General features: G+C 51.6%; 1 protein-coding gene across 9 annotated transcripts in view; it reads right to left on the bottom strand.

The window, feature by feature from the left end:
• Positions 1–13,143, bottom strand: part of Dnah2 (dynein axonemal heavy chain 2) — a 109,968-nt gene that overhangs the window by 81,469 nt on the left and 15,356 nt on the right. For all 9 annotated transcript variants that reach the window (XR_010045329.1, XR_010045330.1, XM_063242551.1 and 6 more), the window contains 10 exons: positions 10,786–11,014; positions 8,882–8,992; positions 8,494–8,732; positions 7,619–7,810; positions 6,881–7,038; positions 6,354–6,441; positions 5,793–5,998; positions 5,227–5,356; positions 4,793–4,975; positions 3,488–3,702 (listed from right to left, as the gene is read on the bottom strand). Coding sequence is in view for 7 of the 9 variants with exons in the window: in XM_063242551.1 (XP_063098621.1) it covers positions 3,488–3,702; positions 4,793–4,975; positions 5,227–5,356; positions 5,793–5,998; positions 6,354–6,441; positions 6,881–7,038; positions 7,619–7,810; positions 8,494–8,732; positions 8,882–8,992; positions 10,786–11,014 (1,751 nt within the window). In the remaining 2 variants the exon portion in view is untranslated. The remainder of the gene's footprint in view (positions 1–3,487; positions 3,703–4,792; positions 4,976–5,226; positions 5,357–5,792; positions 5,999–6,353; positions 6,442–6,880; positions 7,039–7,618; positions 7,811–8,493; positions 8,733–8,881; positions 8,993–10,785; positions 11,015–13,143) is intronic.

The raw sequence follows: 13,143 nt of genomic DNA, 5'->3' as shown, positions 1-13,143 counted from the left end.
TGCACACAGTGTGTGGGGTTACAATACTCCACACCAGGAACGTAGACACTATGTGCTGCAAACATTACTAATCAAAAACGTCACAAAGGACTTTTCATAATGTCATCTTATTTTGTGTGCAGCCGATATTTGGTTATCATGCAGTGTTGTGGTTTATATATAGTTTTTCCCCAAAGCCTCGTGTGCTCTGAATTAGGGCTCTTGAAAGATGACCAGAGGATGGCAGAGCTGACCGGCTGTTACAGGGTGGGCTCTGGCTGGCTGAGGCCGGTCCCCAGGGGGGACAGCTATAAGGTGCATCTCTCCCCAGCTCCTCCCTCGCTCTCTGCTTCCTGGCTGCCTGAGCGGCTCTCCCCTGCCTGGAGCCAGCCAACCATGCAAGGACTGAGATTACCACAACAGAAACAAAATCTGCCTTCCCTTTTCCCAATCGTGGGTGTCAGGTACTATGTTTCAGTAAAAGAAAGTGACCAACACATGCAGTCATCGTGGTACCCTAAGGACTGGGCTGTGTGTTAGGCTTTCGCTTCCTTTTTTACATAGTTCTATAGCAATTGTTTTTAACAATTAACAATGCTCACGTCATACTTTTATATTTTGAAAATGCCCAGTAAAGATTTAAAAAGTTAAAGGAAGCCAACCTTGTGGTAAAAGGCAAGATTGATTTTAAAGAATAGCCGAGTGTGATGGCATCACTCAGGAGGCTGAGGCAGGAGGGTCACTGTAAGTTCACAGAGGATTCAGGGCCAGCTCAACAACGCAGTGAGACCATACTGGGCTGCAGCTCAGTGGCAGAGTTGGCCCCAGTGCATGGCCCCGGGGTCAAACCCCGGAGCAGCAGCACCAGCAAAAACAGCGGCTCTCTCTGGGGTGTTTCCTTCCTCCTTTCCTTTCCTACATTTTGCAACTTTCCTAAAATGATCAATAATTAATTTTACAAAGAAAAAATTAAATATTTTGAAATCACTTTGGACCCACAGAACAATTTTTATTTTATGCTATTTCCATATATATTTAAGAAGGGTGCTTATGCAGGCATTCCTGCTTATTTCTGAAGTACTGCAAGCAGATCTAGGAACACTGAATCTTCAAAGAGAAACTGGGTTATAACGGGACAGCAGTGGAGGGAGACTTAATTCTATACCTTTTTGTAACTTGAATTTTGTATGATGTGCATTTATTAGCCCTTCTAAAAGTTTAAATTGTTTTAAGAATTAAAACTGCACACCCCCCTGCCAAATGTATCCTTTTGTTTTTTGAGATGGGTTATGTTGCCCGCACTGGTCTCAGACTCCTGGACTTGAGTGACCTCCTGCCTCAGCCTTCTGAGTAGCTGGGATTAGAGGTGCACACCACCACATCTGACTGCTGAACTGCTGACTCTTGTGTTCCTCAGCTTGTCTGAGGCCATTTTTAAGGTTAAAAATAATGTCTATTAGTCAGGCATCGTAGTGCACACCTGGGAGGCTGAGGCAGGAGAACTCCTGCAAGTTTAAAGCCAGTCGGGACCACATAGCAAGATCCTGCCTCAAAAAGCCAAATAACATGCTGCTGGGATTTAGCTCAGCAGCATAAGGGCCTGCCTTGCATGTGCATGGTCACGAGTTTGACCCCTGCTATTGATTTTTTTTTTAAAAAGCCAAAATAATAATAATAATAATAATAACAACGTTTATTGACTGATTATCCTTTGTGAGGACTTCTATGAAGATTATCTTGCCTCATGAACCTCAGAAATACTTTTTTTTTTCTTTTTGAGGCAGGGTCTCGCTATTCAGTTCAGGCAGGCCTTGAGCTCACTTTGTAACCCAGGCTGGTCTCGAACTCGAAACGATCCTCCTGCCTCAGCGAGAGCTGGGATTACAGGCGTGAGCCACCACACCCGGCTAAGAAATATTTTTTAAGTAAGAAAACTCAGAGGAGCTTGCTGGCTCTCTTGGGTGATGGGACAAAGCTGTCCCCGAGCCCAAGCTCTAGCTAGACGGCCTGGGGCGCTCAGTGGCCGACCTGAAGAGCGGAGCCAAGTATCCGCCGCCAACCAGCGCTTACACACAGCACTGCTCTGCCTCCTGCCTCAACCTCCGTTTTCTCTCACGTTTAAAATGTAGTGAAACTCCTTGACTTGAATGCAACCTTTCCTGTCGCAGTAGGAAGGCACAGATGCCACACAGGCTCACACTTTCCTGGTCCGGGGCGTCTGGTGCCACACCCTCAAGGGTACCAGCTGGGTGGGCAAATGCACCTCGCAGATCCAACGCCCTCGTGTGCCTGCAAAGGTTACAAACACGCTAACGCTAGGCCTGGAACCCCACCATCCATTTACGAAACAACTTTTATAACGTTCCACTCGGCCACACCGCAGGGCCGCAGCCTAGGCAACCAGCAGCCTCTTCAAGGCAGTCTCCGACACCCCTCGCAGGTCACAGCTCATCCCCAGCCTCCCACTTTCTTCCACACGCTCTGTTCCTTAATTCCTTGCTCTTCTCGGTGGCTCTGAGGATGTCCCGTCCTCCTCACCTACGGCCTCACACCACAGCCACCCCCGACACTCACACTGCCCGTCCACCCTGCTTCTCTTGCTCCTTTTTTAAGCCAGACTGCCCTCGGCTCAGGACTGACACACGGGGACCCATCTTCACACACACAGCCCTGCCCCACCTGGGCCCCCTACATACAGACCCAGCGGGTGAAAGCCAAGGCCTGGGCACCAGCCCAGGAGCCCAGAAGCATCGCCCACTCCAGAGGCCAGAGGGAGTCAGCCGACCCCACAGGAGGCTATTTCCTTCTGCTCAGGAGAAGCCTGCGGCCAGAAGGTTTGTAAACTCTGCAGTCTCCCTGTGCCCTCCTCCTGTCTCCTCAAGGACCGGGGTTTTGTCATTCTGCACCTCCACTGTGCCTGTCCTCAGTTCCTGAGATATACAAGGCGCTTGCTGCATATTTTTGAATAAATTAATTAATGGATTAGTCATATATTTAAAATTATAATACAAGAATGCCATAATTTTAAAGCTAAAAATAGGAGTGGAAGGGTTTTATCGCCCATCCATCAGTGCTTGTGAAGGGCCAGACTGCGGCCGGGCTTGGATGTTAGCTGAGTCACCGCGGCCATCTAGTGGCAGAATGTCTGCTTCACTGGCTTGGTAGCGCAGGTGAGTGGACTGTTTTGTTTTCAATCAGGGCTTTTTAAAAATAAACTATAAAACTAAAATTAAGAGCCAATAGCACCAGGTGTGATGGCACATGCCTGCAATTCTAGCATCCAGGAGGCTGAGGCAGGAGGATCACTGGGAATTCAAGGCCAGCCTGGGCCACTTAGTGAGACCCTGCCTTAAAAAAAAAATAACAGCAAAATACTACAGTACCAGTGAGAGAGACGGAGAGGGAGATTAATGGAGAGAAAAACCAGATGGGAGTCAAACTTGGAAGAGCTGGAGAGGGGGGCTGGCACCAAGGACAGCAAAAGGAACCAGCGTGCACCCTCATGTACTTGTCAAAGTTGACATCCAGCATGCCCGCCTTCTCCTGGCTGATTCGCAGCAAGGGGATGTCCAGCCGCCGAATGCAGTCCTTGTCCAGTGTTGACGTCCACTCTTGGAAGGTTTTTCGAACCATTTCATCGATGGCCTGAGCCATCTGCTGGTAGGTGTGCACAGTTTCCTCGCCAGTCCCGATGTGGGGCAGGAAATGGGCACCAGAGAGGCACTACGGGGAAGCAGAGGGGGCTCTTTTCATCTTCTTCCAGGTGGGGTCACCGCCCCGAGACCCCCACACACACGTACACACGCACCGACGATATGTGTAAGGCCGGCCGTGGGGCTGACTGGCTCTAGCAACGCGGCAGGAAGACAGAGTTAAACAGAGAACTGAAGCCCACGGCGGGGAGGGGGCTGAAAGGAGACAAGCACGGAGATTCAGCACCGGAGTAAAGCTGGGAGAAAAAAATAAATCACAGGAATTTTTAAAGAAGAGAGAGAGAGGACATGAAAGTAGATGGGAAGAGCCGGGCACAGTGGCACAGCCTGTAATCCCAGCACTCGGGAGGCCGAGGAGGAGGATCATTGCAAGTTCGAGACCAGCCTGGGCTACAAAGTGAGCTCAAGGCCAGCCTGAACTGCAGAGTGAGACCCCGTCTCAAAAAGACAAACAAACAAAAAGTAGATGGCGGACTATTAGAGAAGAAAAAGAGGGGCAGAAGGAGGGGAAGGATGGGCAAAGTGAAGTATCAGAGCAGGCAGGGAGGACCACAGCACGGTACAGGCAGCCAGTGCAGAGACCCGCGACTGCGCGCTGACACACACTAATAAGACAGTAAGCAAGCCGCAGAGGCTGAGAGTGTACACGGGACAGGGCTGAACGCCGGCTGCAGCATCGCCTGGCCTGGGTCAGCCCAGATCCTGGAGGCGGCCCTCCTGTCTCCTGAATTCATCAGGCAGTAACTGTTGACCTGGGTCCCCCAAAGCGTTTCAGTGGTTTTGCCTTCTTTGTGCCTGTTCTCACTGAGAAGCCAAGTCCAGCAAGCCTTGCCCAGGTCTTAGGTCACCAGTCTGCGCTGCTCTTCTGCCGGCCCTGCTTCCCTGACACTGGTCCTGCCCCTCCTCTCCACCCCGACATGGAACCCCTAAAGTGACCTCCGTTCTGCCAGCCGCCGGTTCCCTCTCTGAACCCCACTCAGCGCCTGCCTCACGGAGAGGCCGCCCCACCCGCCTCCTCTGAGACTCTAGAGGTGAAAAGGTGCGGGGAAGCTCTCTGGACCTGTCCCCACCCTCCCACCTGGAAAGAACCAAACACCCACGTTCATGACTCTGTCGATGCGCCGCCGAAGGACCCGCATCCGGTGCGCCTGCCCCGAGTACTGGGCCATGTAGGGCTCCAGATAGCTCCACTTCTTGTTCAGCTCGCGGTTCACCAGGGCCAGTTCATTGTTGAACAGCATGTACAGATCCACTGCCTTCTTGTCATAGGTTCGCTTGATGGTCTAAGGAAAGAGAAAGAAGCGAGACATGCCCCTGGAGGTGCTCTCTCCAGGCTCCGGCCCCAGGAGAAAGCCCCGCCACACAGCAGGAGCCGCGGTCCTCAGCCATGTGGGAGCCAGGGGCGCTGATGGAAGGGAAGAGGCCTGGCAGGTCCCGCGGGCGGGGAAAGGCAATGTCGGGCGGATGGGACTGGGAAGGCACAGGGGGAGCTACAGGCAAGACTGGGCTCACGAGATGGCATGGGCCACCACACCTCCCGGCTCGCCAGCCTGTGGAAGGTGTCCAGCAGCAGCACCCCGTGTTCCACATCACGAACTAACTCAAAGGCCGAGGTGATCAGGTTCTGGGTCATCACTTCCAGGTCCTTGATGCCAGTGCGGAATCTGCACCATCAGAGGGGCACGTGGGAGTGCGGGTGCCCTCACCAGCACCCAAATCCACCCTGGGTGAGAATCCCATGTGTTCCTGTGCACTGGGGCTCGCCCCAAGCCAGGCACCAGGTTAAAGCCTTTCATCCGTGAATCTGTTTCATACTCTGAACAGTGCTAGGAGACAGGTTCTGAGCTTATTTATAGGTGAGGCAGCAGTGGCTCCCACCAATGTAATCTGCCTCATGACACATACCCAGCGTGTGGCAGCACCAAAACTCAGGTCCCAGAGGGTCACCTGGAACCCTGAGCCCCCCAGGGCACCTCCCGCCCTCCGGCCTTCCGTCACTGGGCTGACCATTTTTCCACCTCCCTTTGTGTGTCCGCCATCCCGCCATTCTTGCCTGTCCCGCTCTCCCTCCCTGGCTCTGTCAGCTTGTGATCTGCTCACTTATTATAGTCTTCGTGCCAAGAGGTGTTCTTGACATCCAGGATGCCCCCGCGGACAGCTCGCAGCACATGCAAGTTTTTATGAAAGATATCCTCGATTTCTAACAAGTTCCGTGTGATCTGTGGCCCCTGGGCGCCAAAGAAGCAAGGAAGGGGACCTTGCTTGCCGTCTTCCCAACGGGCAAAGTGGTACTGACAGTCGCATACCTAAAAAGAAGCCGGCATGAGAGCCCCTGCTTTCCTTTCTGAGCTTGTGTGTCCAGAGCTCTTTGATACAGCTTCAATGCGTAAGAACTAGGGAGGACCGACCAGAGGCAGGGGGCTGCCAGGGATAAATTTGGCTGCAGGATGAAACACGAGATGCTAGGGCAGTGATAACAGCAAAAGCTGAAAAGGGCAGGGCGGCAGGAGGGCCCCGATTCTGCAGCAAGAGCGGAGGCAGCTAAGTTCTAGCTTGGCCTGAATCAGCCTCTGCTCCGTCTGCCCTGCTCCTGCAGAGGGGTGCTGGAGGGTCTGAGGCTGGCTTTTGAGACTCCCCCCCACACACACACAGTCTTCCCACCTCGATCAGGTCCTTGCAGCGCTGCACAAAAGCATCCACCTGAGCAAATATGCTGGTCTGGTCTAGGACCCAGCCCCGCCCGGAAAACCTGCATTGGCAGAAAGACAGACTGAATCAAAATCTGGGAACCCTAGGGCTCAGCTTGCTCGGGACGACTTGGGCCAGAAGCTTATAAAAGAGGGCCTTGAGGGTACTTTCCCTGAGTCCAAAGGAGGAGACTCAAGGTAACAAAAACCAGCCCAGAGATGTGGCATCTAAGAAGGTTGGAATTTTACAGTGTGGGCCAAGGTTGGAGGAGAAGACCAGGTAATTTTCCTGGAATCTGGAGGAGCAGATTACGAGAGGGGAAAGATCCCAAGGTTATAAGCTAAGTATCTGCTTTCAAAGAGGAAAACCTGGCTGGACAAAGGTATTCTCGGGTCTAGAAAAAAAATCTATAGGCCACAAAAAATTCACACAAAAGGAGTCGGAATCTCCCTTCTGGAGGAATGAATGTCAAGGGGCCCGCGTGTGGGGAGCCGTCCTACTGCGTGTGCATCTGCACAGCCTGCAGATAGTGGTCTTTCCACGCGTGGCAACAGGTGATGCAGCCCTGGAGGTCCACTTTGCTAGAAGATACGTAGCCCTCGAAGATCCGGTCCAGGGAGATGGCGTGGCAGCATAAGCGGATAATCTCATTGCTCATCTAAGGACGGCACGCAGCAGCCCCGTCACCAGCCTCGCGTCCACGCGGCCCTTCTCGTCCCCTAACCTCGCCGCAGGATTGGTCTCAGCTCCCTCGCTTGTCTCCCGACAAGGCCCGTCACACCCCAGTCCCCCACTGCTGGGTCCCACGGGCACTCCTTGTCCTAGATGGCCCTTTGCTGCTCCTTGGCCAACTCTGCAGATGCAGGGCCCTGCTAGTGCAGCTGGGTGACCCCTCCCCAACGGCAGCCACCGTCTTGGGGCGGGGGAAGGGGTCTTCCCTTCTGCACAGTCCTGCCTAGGGGTCTGCCCTCCCTCCCTCCCCATGCCCATCAGCTCCCTGCTCACAGCCCTTCTCCTGCCTAACCTGCGTGCATCTGGAAACAGAAGTCAAGCCCAAATCCCACCCCTGAGCCCTGTAAAGTGGAGGGTGCAGGCGGAGGCCTCCGCTGCCTGTCTTGCCCAGCTTTCTGAACACACCTGTCCCCCAGGAGACCCCACCGTCTTCAGATACAGAGCCCGGAGCCTGGCCAACACCACCACCGTGCTAACACTCTCCCGTCTAGCCCTGCACCACACACCTTGCGGAAGAGGGAGGTCAGCCTCTCCCTCGTGTTGTAGTAGGGAGAGTTGACCCAGATAATTCGGATGAGGCTGATCAGCCTGGGGAGCTTATTGGCGATGTCCTTAGGGTGCATGTGTGCCAGTTCCTGGTAAGGCTCCTTCAGGATTGACAGGAAGGTCAGGTTCGACTGTGCCTGGGCAGAGCCATCCTGGCAGCAAACAGAAACCAGAAATATATGACCCACCAGAAGAACTGATTCACAGCAAGCCCTCTTTAATTCATTTTGCACACCGTCCTGATCACCTCTGCCAGGAAGCCCTCCTCGTGAGCCCCAGCCAGGAGTCACCATTTCAAGCCTCAACCACTCAGGACCACGGTGTGTCATATCGATCACCTTTTATTAATGCCTACTTTATCTATTTTTTTCCAGTATATATTGGCAGTTGAACTCAGGGCCTTTGGCGCAAAGCTACATGCCCAGCCATATTTTTTAAATGTTTTATTTTGGTTTCACTGAATCATTAAATTACCCAGGCTGGATTAGAATTTGTGATCCTCCTGCCTCAGCCTCCCAGTGCTGGAATTCTAGGTGTGCACCACCACACCTGGATTAATAACCACTTTCAACAGAAGTATTTCAGACTGAGAAATGAGGCACGGAGGCTGTGTCTACGCCTCTGTTTTCCCGCTTGGAATCAGAACTGTCCAGGGCGGATGTTCGGTAATTATTGATCAGCTGCCCTGTCCTCAGCCAGGGCTTTAGACTTCCCTGGCTAGTTATGGCCCATTTCCCTAACACCAGGTGAAAATCTCACCCGGGGAGAGTCCTTCCATCTCTGAATCACACGGACTCTTCACCCCTGTGTCCCCCACACTAGTCCACTCTCACACCTGGATCTGCTGGGCCAGTTTCATGAAGGGCATCAGATAGGACGACTTGGAGAGGCGCAAGATGGTCTCGATGTGCTTCACCCCCTTCTTCACCAGCTGCTTGCTGATGCCCGACAGGTCCGTGCAGCGGTTGAGCCAGAACTCGATCTCCTCCAGGGGCCCTGAATTCTCCCCGGTCTCCACCGTCTCCTGGGCACTGAGCACCTCTTTGATCTGCCGGGTCCAGTGGATCATGGAAGCTGTGGCGGGCAGGGCATGAAAACTCCTGCGAGTCTGCACACTGCTGCGTCTTCCTGTCCGTCCCTCCTGTCCGTCCCTCCGCCACCACACAGCGCATCTAAGCCAGCATGGGGGGGGGTCCCCTCCGCAGCGCCGCCAAGCCACTCACTCTCCAGCCGCTGCACCAGCTCCTTGTCCTTCACCACCACCTCCGGCCTCATGTTCTCAGTCTCCGCAGGGATGTAGAGGACGGTGTGTCCCTCCAGTTTGTAGCGTGTGTCTGAGAAAGACCGCGGGGGTTCACAAGGTGAGATTCTGCTGCCCCGGCATCAACCGTATAACCACGATCTGGCAGTTGTGGTAGGGAACACAGGACAGAATCCACCTTCCTATCCACATGTTCTGTCTGCATCCACAGACTCAACCAGGCACAAGCAGAAAGTACATTTTTGTGTCTTTGAGGCAAAGTCTCACTATGCAGTCCAGGCTGGCCTTGGGCTCCACTTTATAGCCCAGGCTGGTCTCGAACTTGCAAGTGATTCTCCTGCCTCAGCTCCCAAGTGCTGGGATTACAGGAGTGCACCATCACACCTGGCAAAAAATGTGGTTTTAAACACTGCACCTTGCTGAGCACGTACAGACATTTTTCCCTTCATCAGTCCCTAAACACTACTGTACAACACCTGTTTACACAGCATTTACATCGATTTAGTGTGATAGAGACTTCATATAGGAAAATGGGAGTAGTTTACATGCAAACACTGCATACACCCTCACATAAAGCCCTGAGCATCTGGAATTCTGGCATCCAAAGGGCTGTGGAGCTAATCCCCCATGGTACCGAGGGGTGACTGGGTGTGTGTTTCAGGGCACAAAGCAGAAGAAACCAAGACCCCCACTTCCCCCACTTCCTTGATGTCAAAAGGAAAATCAGGCCGGCATGGTGATGGAGGCCTGCAGCTCCTACTACTCAGCTGGCTAAGCAGGAGGGCTGTGGATTCACGGGCAGTGTGGGCAGCCCAGTGAGACCCGGGGTGTCAAAACAGAAAGTTAAAACACTGGGAATACAGGTCAGGGGTGAAGCACCTGCTTGGCAGGTGAGAGCCTGGACTCAACTCCCACCTGCGAGAGAGAGAGAGAGACAGAGAGACAGAGAGACAGAGACAGAAACAGAGACACAGAGAAAGGCGGGCAGGGGGAGGGGAGAGAAGGAGAGAGGAGAAATGACAGAAAGCAGAAGAAAAATCTCATAGAGGTATAACAAGAAATGGCTATACAGTAATTTTAAAGCTCTGTATACTCAGCCAGTTATGGTGGCTTACACCTATAATCTCAGCACTTGGGAAGCTGAGGCGGGAGGATTACTGAGAGTTCAAGGCTAGCCTGGGCTGTATAATGAGTTCAAGACCAGCCTGTCCTACATAGTGAGACTATGTCTAAATAAATAAGTAATCTGTATACCCCATCACAGTACAAGTCCCTTACAGTCCCCACTGGTTCTAGAGCAGCAAATGGTATGTGGATTACCACTGTAATTTATTTACCAGCGACTGATGTTTATTATCCAATAACAATCGATATCTTTTAGTATTAAATTAGGAGAGTTGAAGCTTTTACTTTTTACTTCTTAATTTTTTTGTTGAAGCTGATGCTATCACTTTTATTTGGGACCCTAAGGATATGCAGGAACAGAATGTGTCTGTGTGTGTATGTGTGCATGTGTGTGTAAGCATGGATACACACAGTGAAACTGGATACACACAGTGAAATTTCATTTCCCATCTTTTTGGAGCTGGGAGTGCAGCCCATTGGTGGAGCATCCGACTACCGTGCACACGACCCCAGGTTCCACCCACAGCCCCGTAAAAGATGCTGATTTGAGTATAAACAGCCAGGCAGACCCTGATACCGGTAGCGTGAGCTGAGCCTGTGTGAATCTGAGTTCAGCCCTGGGCACCACACAAAGGCCAAATTCCATCCCTTTCCCCACCCCTTCAACAGACCCGTACGGAGCAGGACAGATCCGCTGCCTTCTTACTGGGGGGAAATGGGCCTCCCCGGCCTCCCGCTCACCTGTCAGGCAGGCCAAGAACTTGTGCAGTTGTGAAGTAAAATGATTCCGGATGCTCTCGGGCCAGGTTGTGTTTGTGAAGATCTGCGGGGCATAGACACCGCTGAGCAGCCGCAGCAGGGCTGGGATGTAGGCCCCCCGGACTGTCCCAAACTGCACCGTGGCCTCGAAGTTCTCCGCTGTGATGGTGACCGGTGCTTGGCGAATGAAGTAAACCAGCTGGTTCTGGGTCTGTGTGAAGGACAGATCAGAGCTGTTTACAGGCCCTGCCACGCCGCCCAAAGGACTCTGAGGCTCCCCACCTGCAGCCTGGCTGAGTTCTTTGATACCAGCCCCTCATTTATCCTGAGCCTTTTCTAAATGTGCACGGTGAGCACCAGGGGATGCCTCCTGTTCCCAGACACACAGAGATCCCATCTGCAGAGGTGTGAGGAAGAGATGCAGAAAGCTTGTCTCGAGGGCAAGAATCCCGTACTTTATCTAGCACGGCTCCGGCACCTGACACAAAACCCAGCATACAGTAGGTACTCAGTAAATGTTTGTTGGTTGGATGGCTGGATGGACAGACGGATGGGTGATGGGATAGGCTAACACGGATGAAGCACTCCAACCATGGAAACAGGATTTTCCATTTCAGGTGCATACACTTTTCGCCATATTTTTCATGTTTTTTGATTTTGCCATTGGTGAGTTTTTGTTGTTGTTTACTGTCATGGTTTAGTCTAAAACGTTCCCCCCAAACCTCATGCAGCTCCTAGGTGGGGTTTTGGAGGTGACTGGATTACTGGATTCTTGCTCTCAGAATGTGGGATCTGGTAGGATCATGGCCTGAACGGTTTTTCCTTCCCCTCCCCTAGCTGCCAACCCTCCTCTGGGCTGCCTCGGAGTCAGCAAACTATGGACTGAAACCTACGAAATGTGAACCAAAATACACCTTTCCGCCTTGAAGTTGTGGGTCTCAGGTATGGCTGTCACAGTGATGAGGAAGTAACAAAGCTACCTACACTCAGAAATGTGACTCCATAGATCACATCAGAATCTTCTCAAGCTCTGACTGCTGTATGCTTCGAAAGGCCATTCCCACCCAAGACCAGACTGATCTCCTTTTTAGTGATTGTATAAGGACTCCTTACAATTTATTTAACTTTAAAAACTGGAAATAGGTGCTGGGGATTTAGCTCAGCGGCATAAGCGCCTGCCTTGCAAGCAGGCAGTCGTGAGTTCGATCCCCGGTACCGATAAAAAGGAAAAAAACAAAAAAAACACAAGTATTCATCTTCCCACTACCCAGAAAAAAGTCTTGTCATTTTATGCATATTTTTTAAAGGCTTAACAACTTTTTTTTCTTTTTGAGACAGGGTTTCACTATGCAGTTTGGGTTGAGTTCAGGATGGCCTTGAACTCACTGTGTAGCCTAGGTTGGCCTGGAACCCATGGCAGACCTCCTGTCTCAGCCTCCTGAGTGCTAGCATTACAGGAGTACATACCACACCCAGTGAAAGCTATAGTTTTATTAAGATGATATATGTAGGGGCTGGGGATTTAGCTCAGTGGCATAAGCGCCTGCCTTGAAAGCAGGCAGTTGTGAGTTCGATCCCTGGTACCGATAAAAACGAAAAAGACAAAAAAAAAAGATGATATATGTAAATCATAACTCACTGACCGGACGCAGAAGGGCTGGGAATGGAGTCCCACGGTACAGCCTAGCACCAGTCTAGACGCCTGGGCATGATCTCAGTGTCGGTGGGGAGCCTCACACAGACATGTACAAAGTTTTTTTTTAAGTCACCTAAAAATTCACTGCCTGGAAATTAAATATCATTACCACTAAAGAAATAGAGAGACAGGTCTTTTGTAAAAGGGAAGAGGACCAAAAGATGGAGGGAGGGGAGCAGAGGGGGAGGGAAGACATGAAAAAATTTAAGATGTGTTATGCACGTGGACAACGCCCAACAAGGAATGCAGTCATTACTACTGCAAATATGCGCACAATGAAAGTTGAAGCCAGGCACAGTGATGCACGCCTGTAATCCCAGCGCTCGGGAGGCTGAGGCAGGAGGATCGTTGCGAGTTCGAGACCAGCCTGGGCTACAAAGTGAACTCAAGGCCAGCCTGGACTGCATAGCAAGGCCTCATCTCAAAAAAGACAAAAAAAAAGAAAGAAAAATACATTGACTGTTAAAATTTTTAAAACTTTACTACATTAAAATATATTACATTGCCATTAATAGCCCTTGAAATACTCCTCCTAGCCTTGCACGCATTGGTCCCAGTTCTGGAAGACTTTTTTTTTTTGGTACCGGTGATTGATCTCACGACTGCACACTTGCAAGGCAGGCACTTATGCCACTGAGCCAAAT

The sequence above is a fragment of the Cavia porcellus genome, unplaced genomic scaffold, assembly GCF_034190915.1.
Source record: "Cavia porcellus strain 051 isolate PalLab524CR breed Dunkin Hartley unplaced genomic scaffold, mCavPor4.1 scaffold_32, whole genome shotgun sequence".
In the NCBI taxonomy this organism is placed as follows: Eukaryota; Metazoa; Chordata; class Mammalia; order Rodentia; family Caviidae; genus Cavia; species Cavia porcellus.
This window is presented reverse-complemented; position numbering and strand designations above follow the sequence as displayed.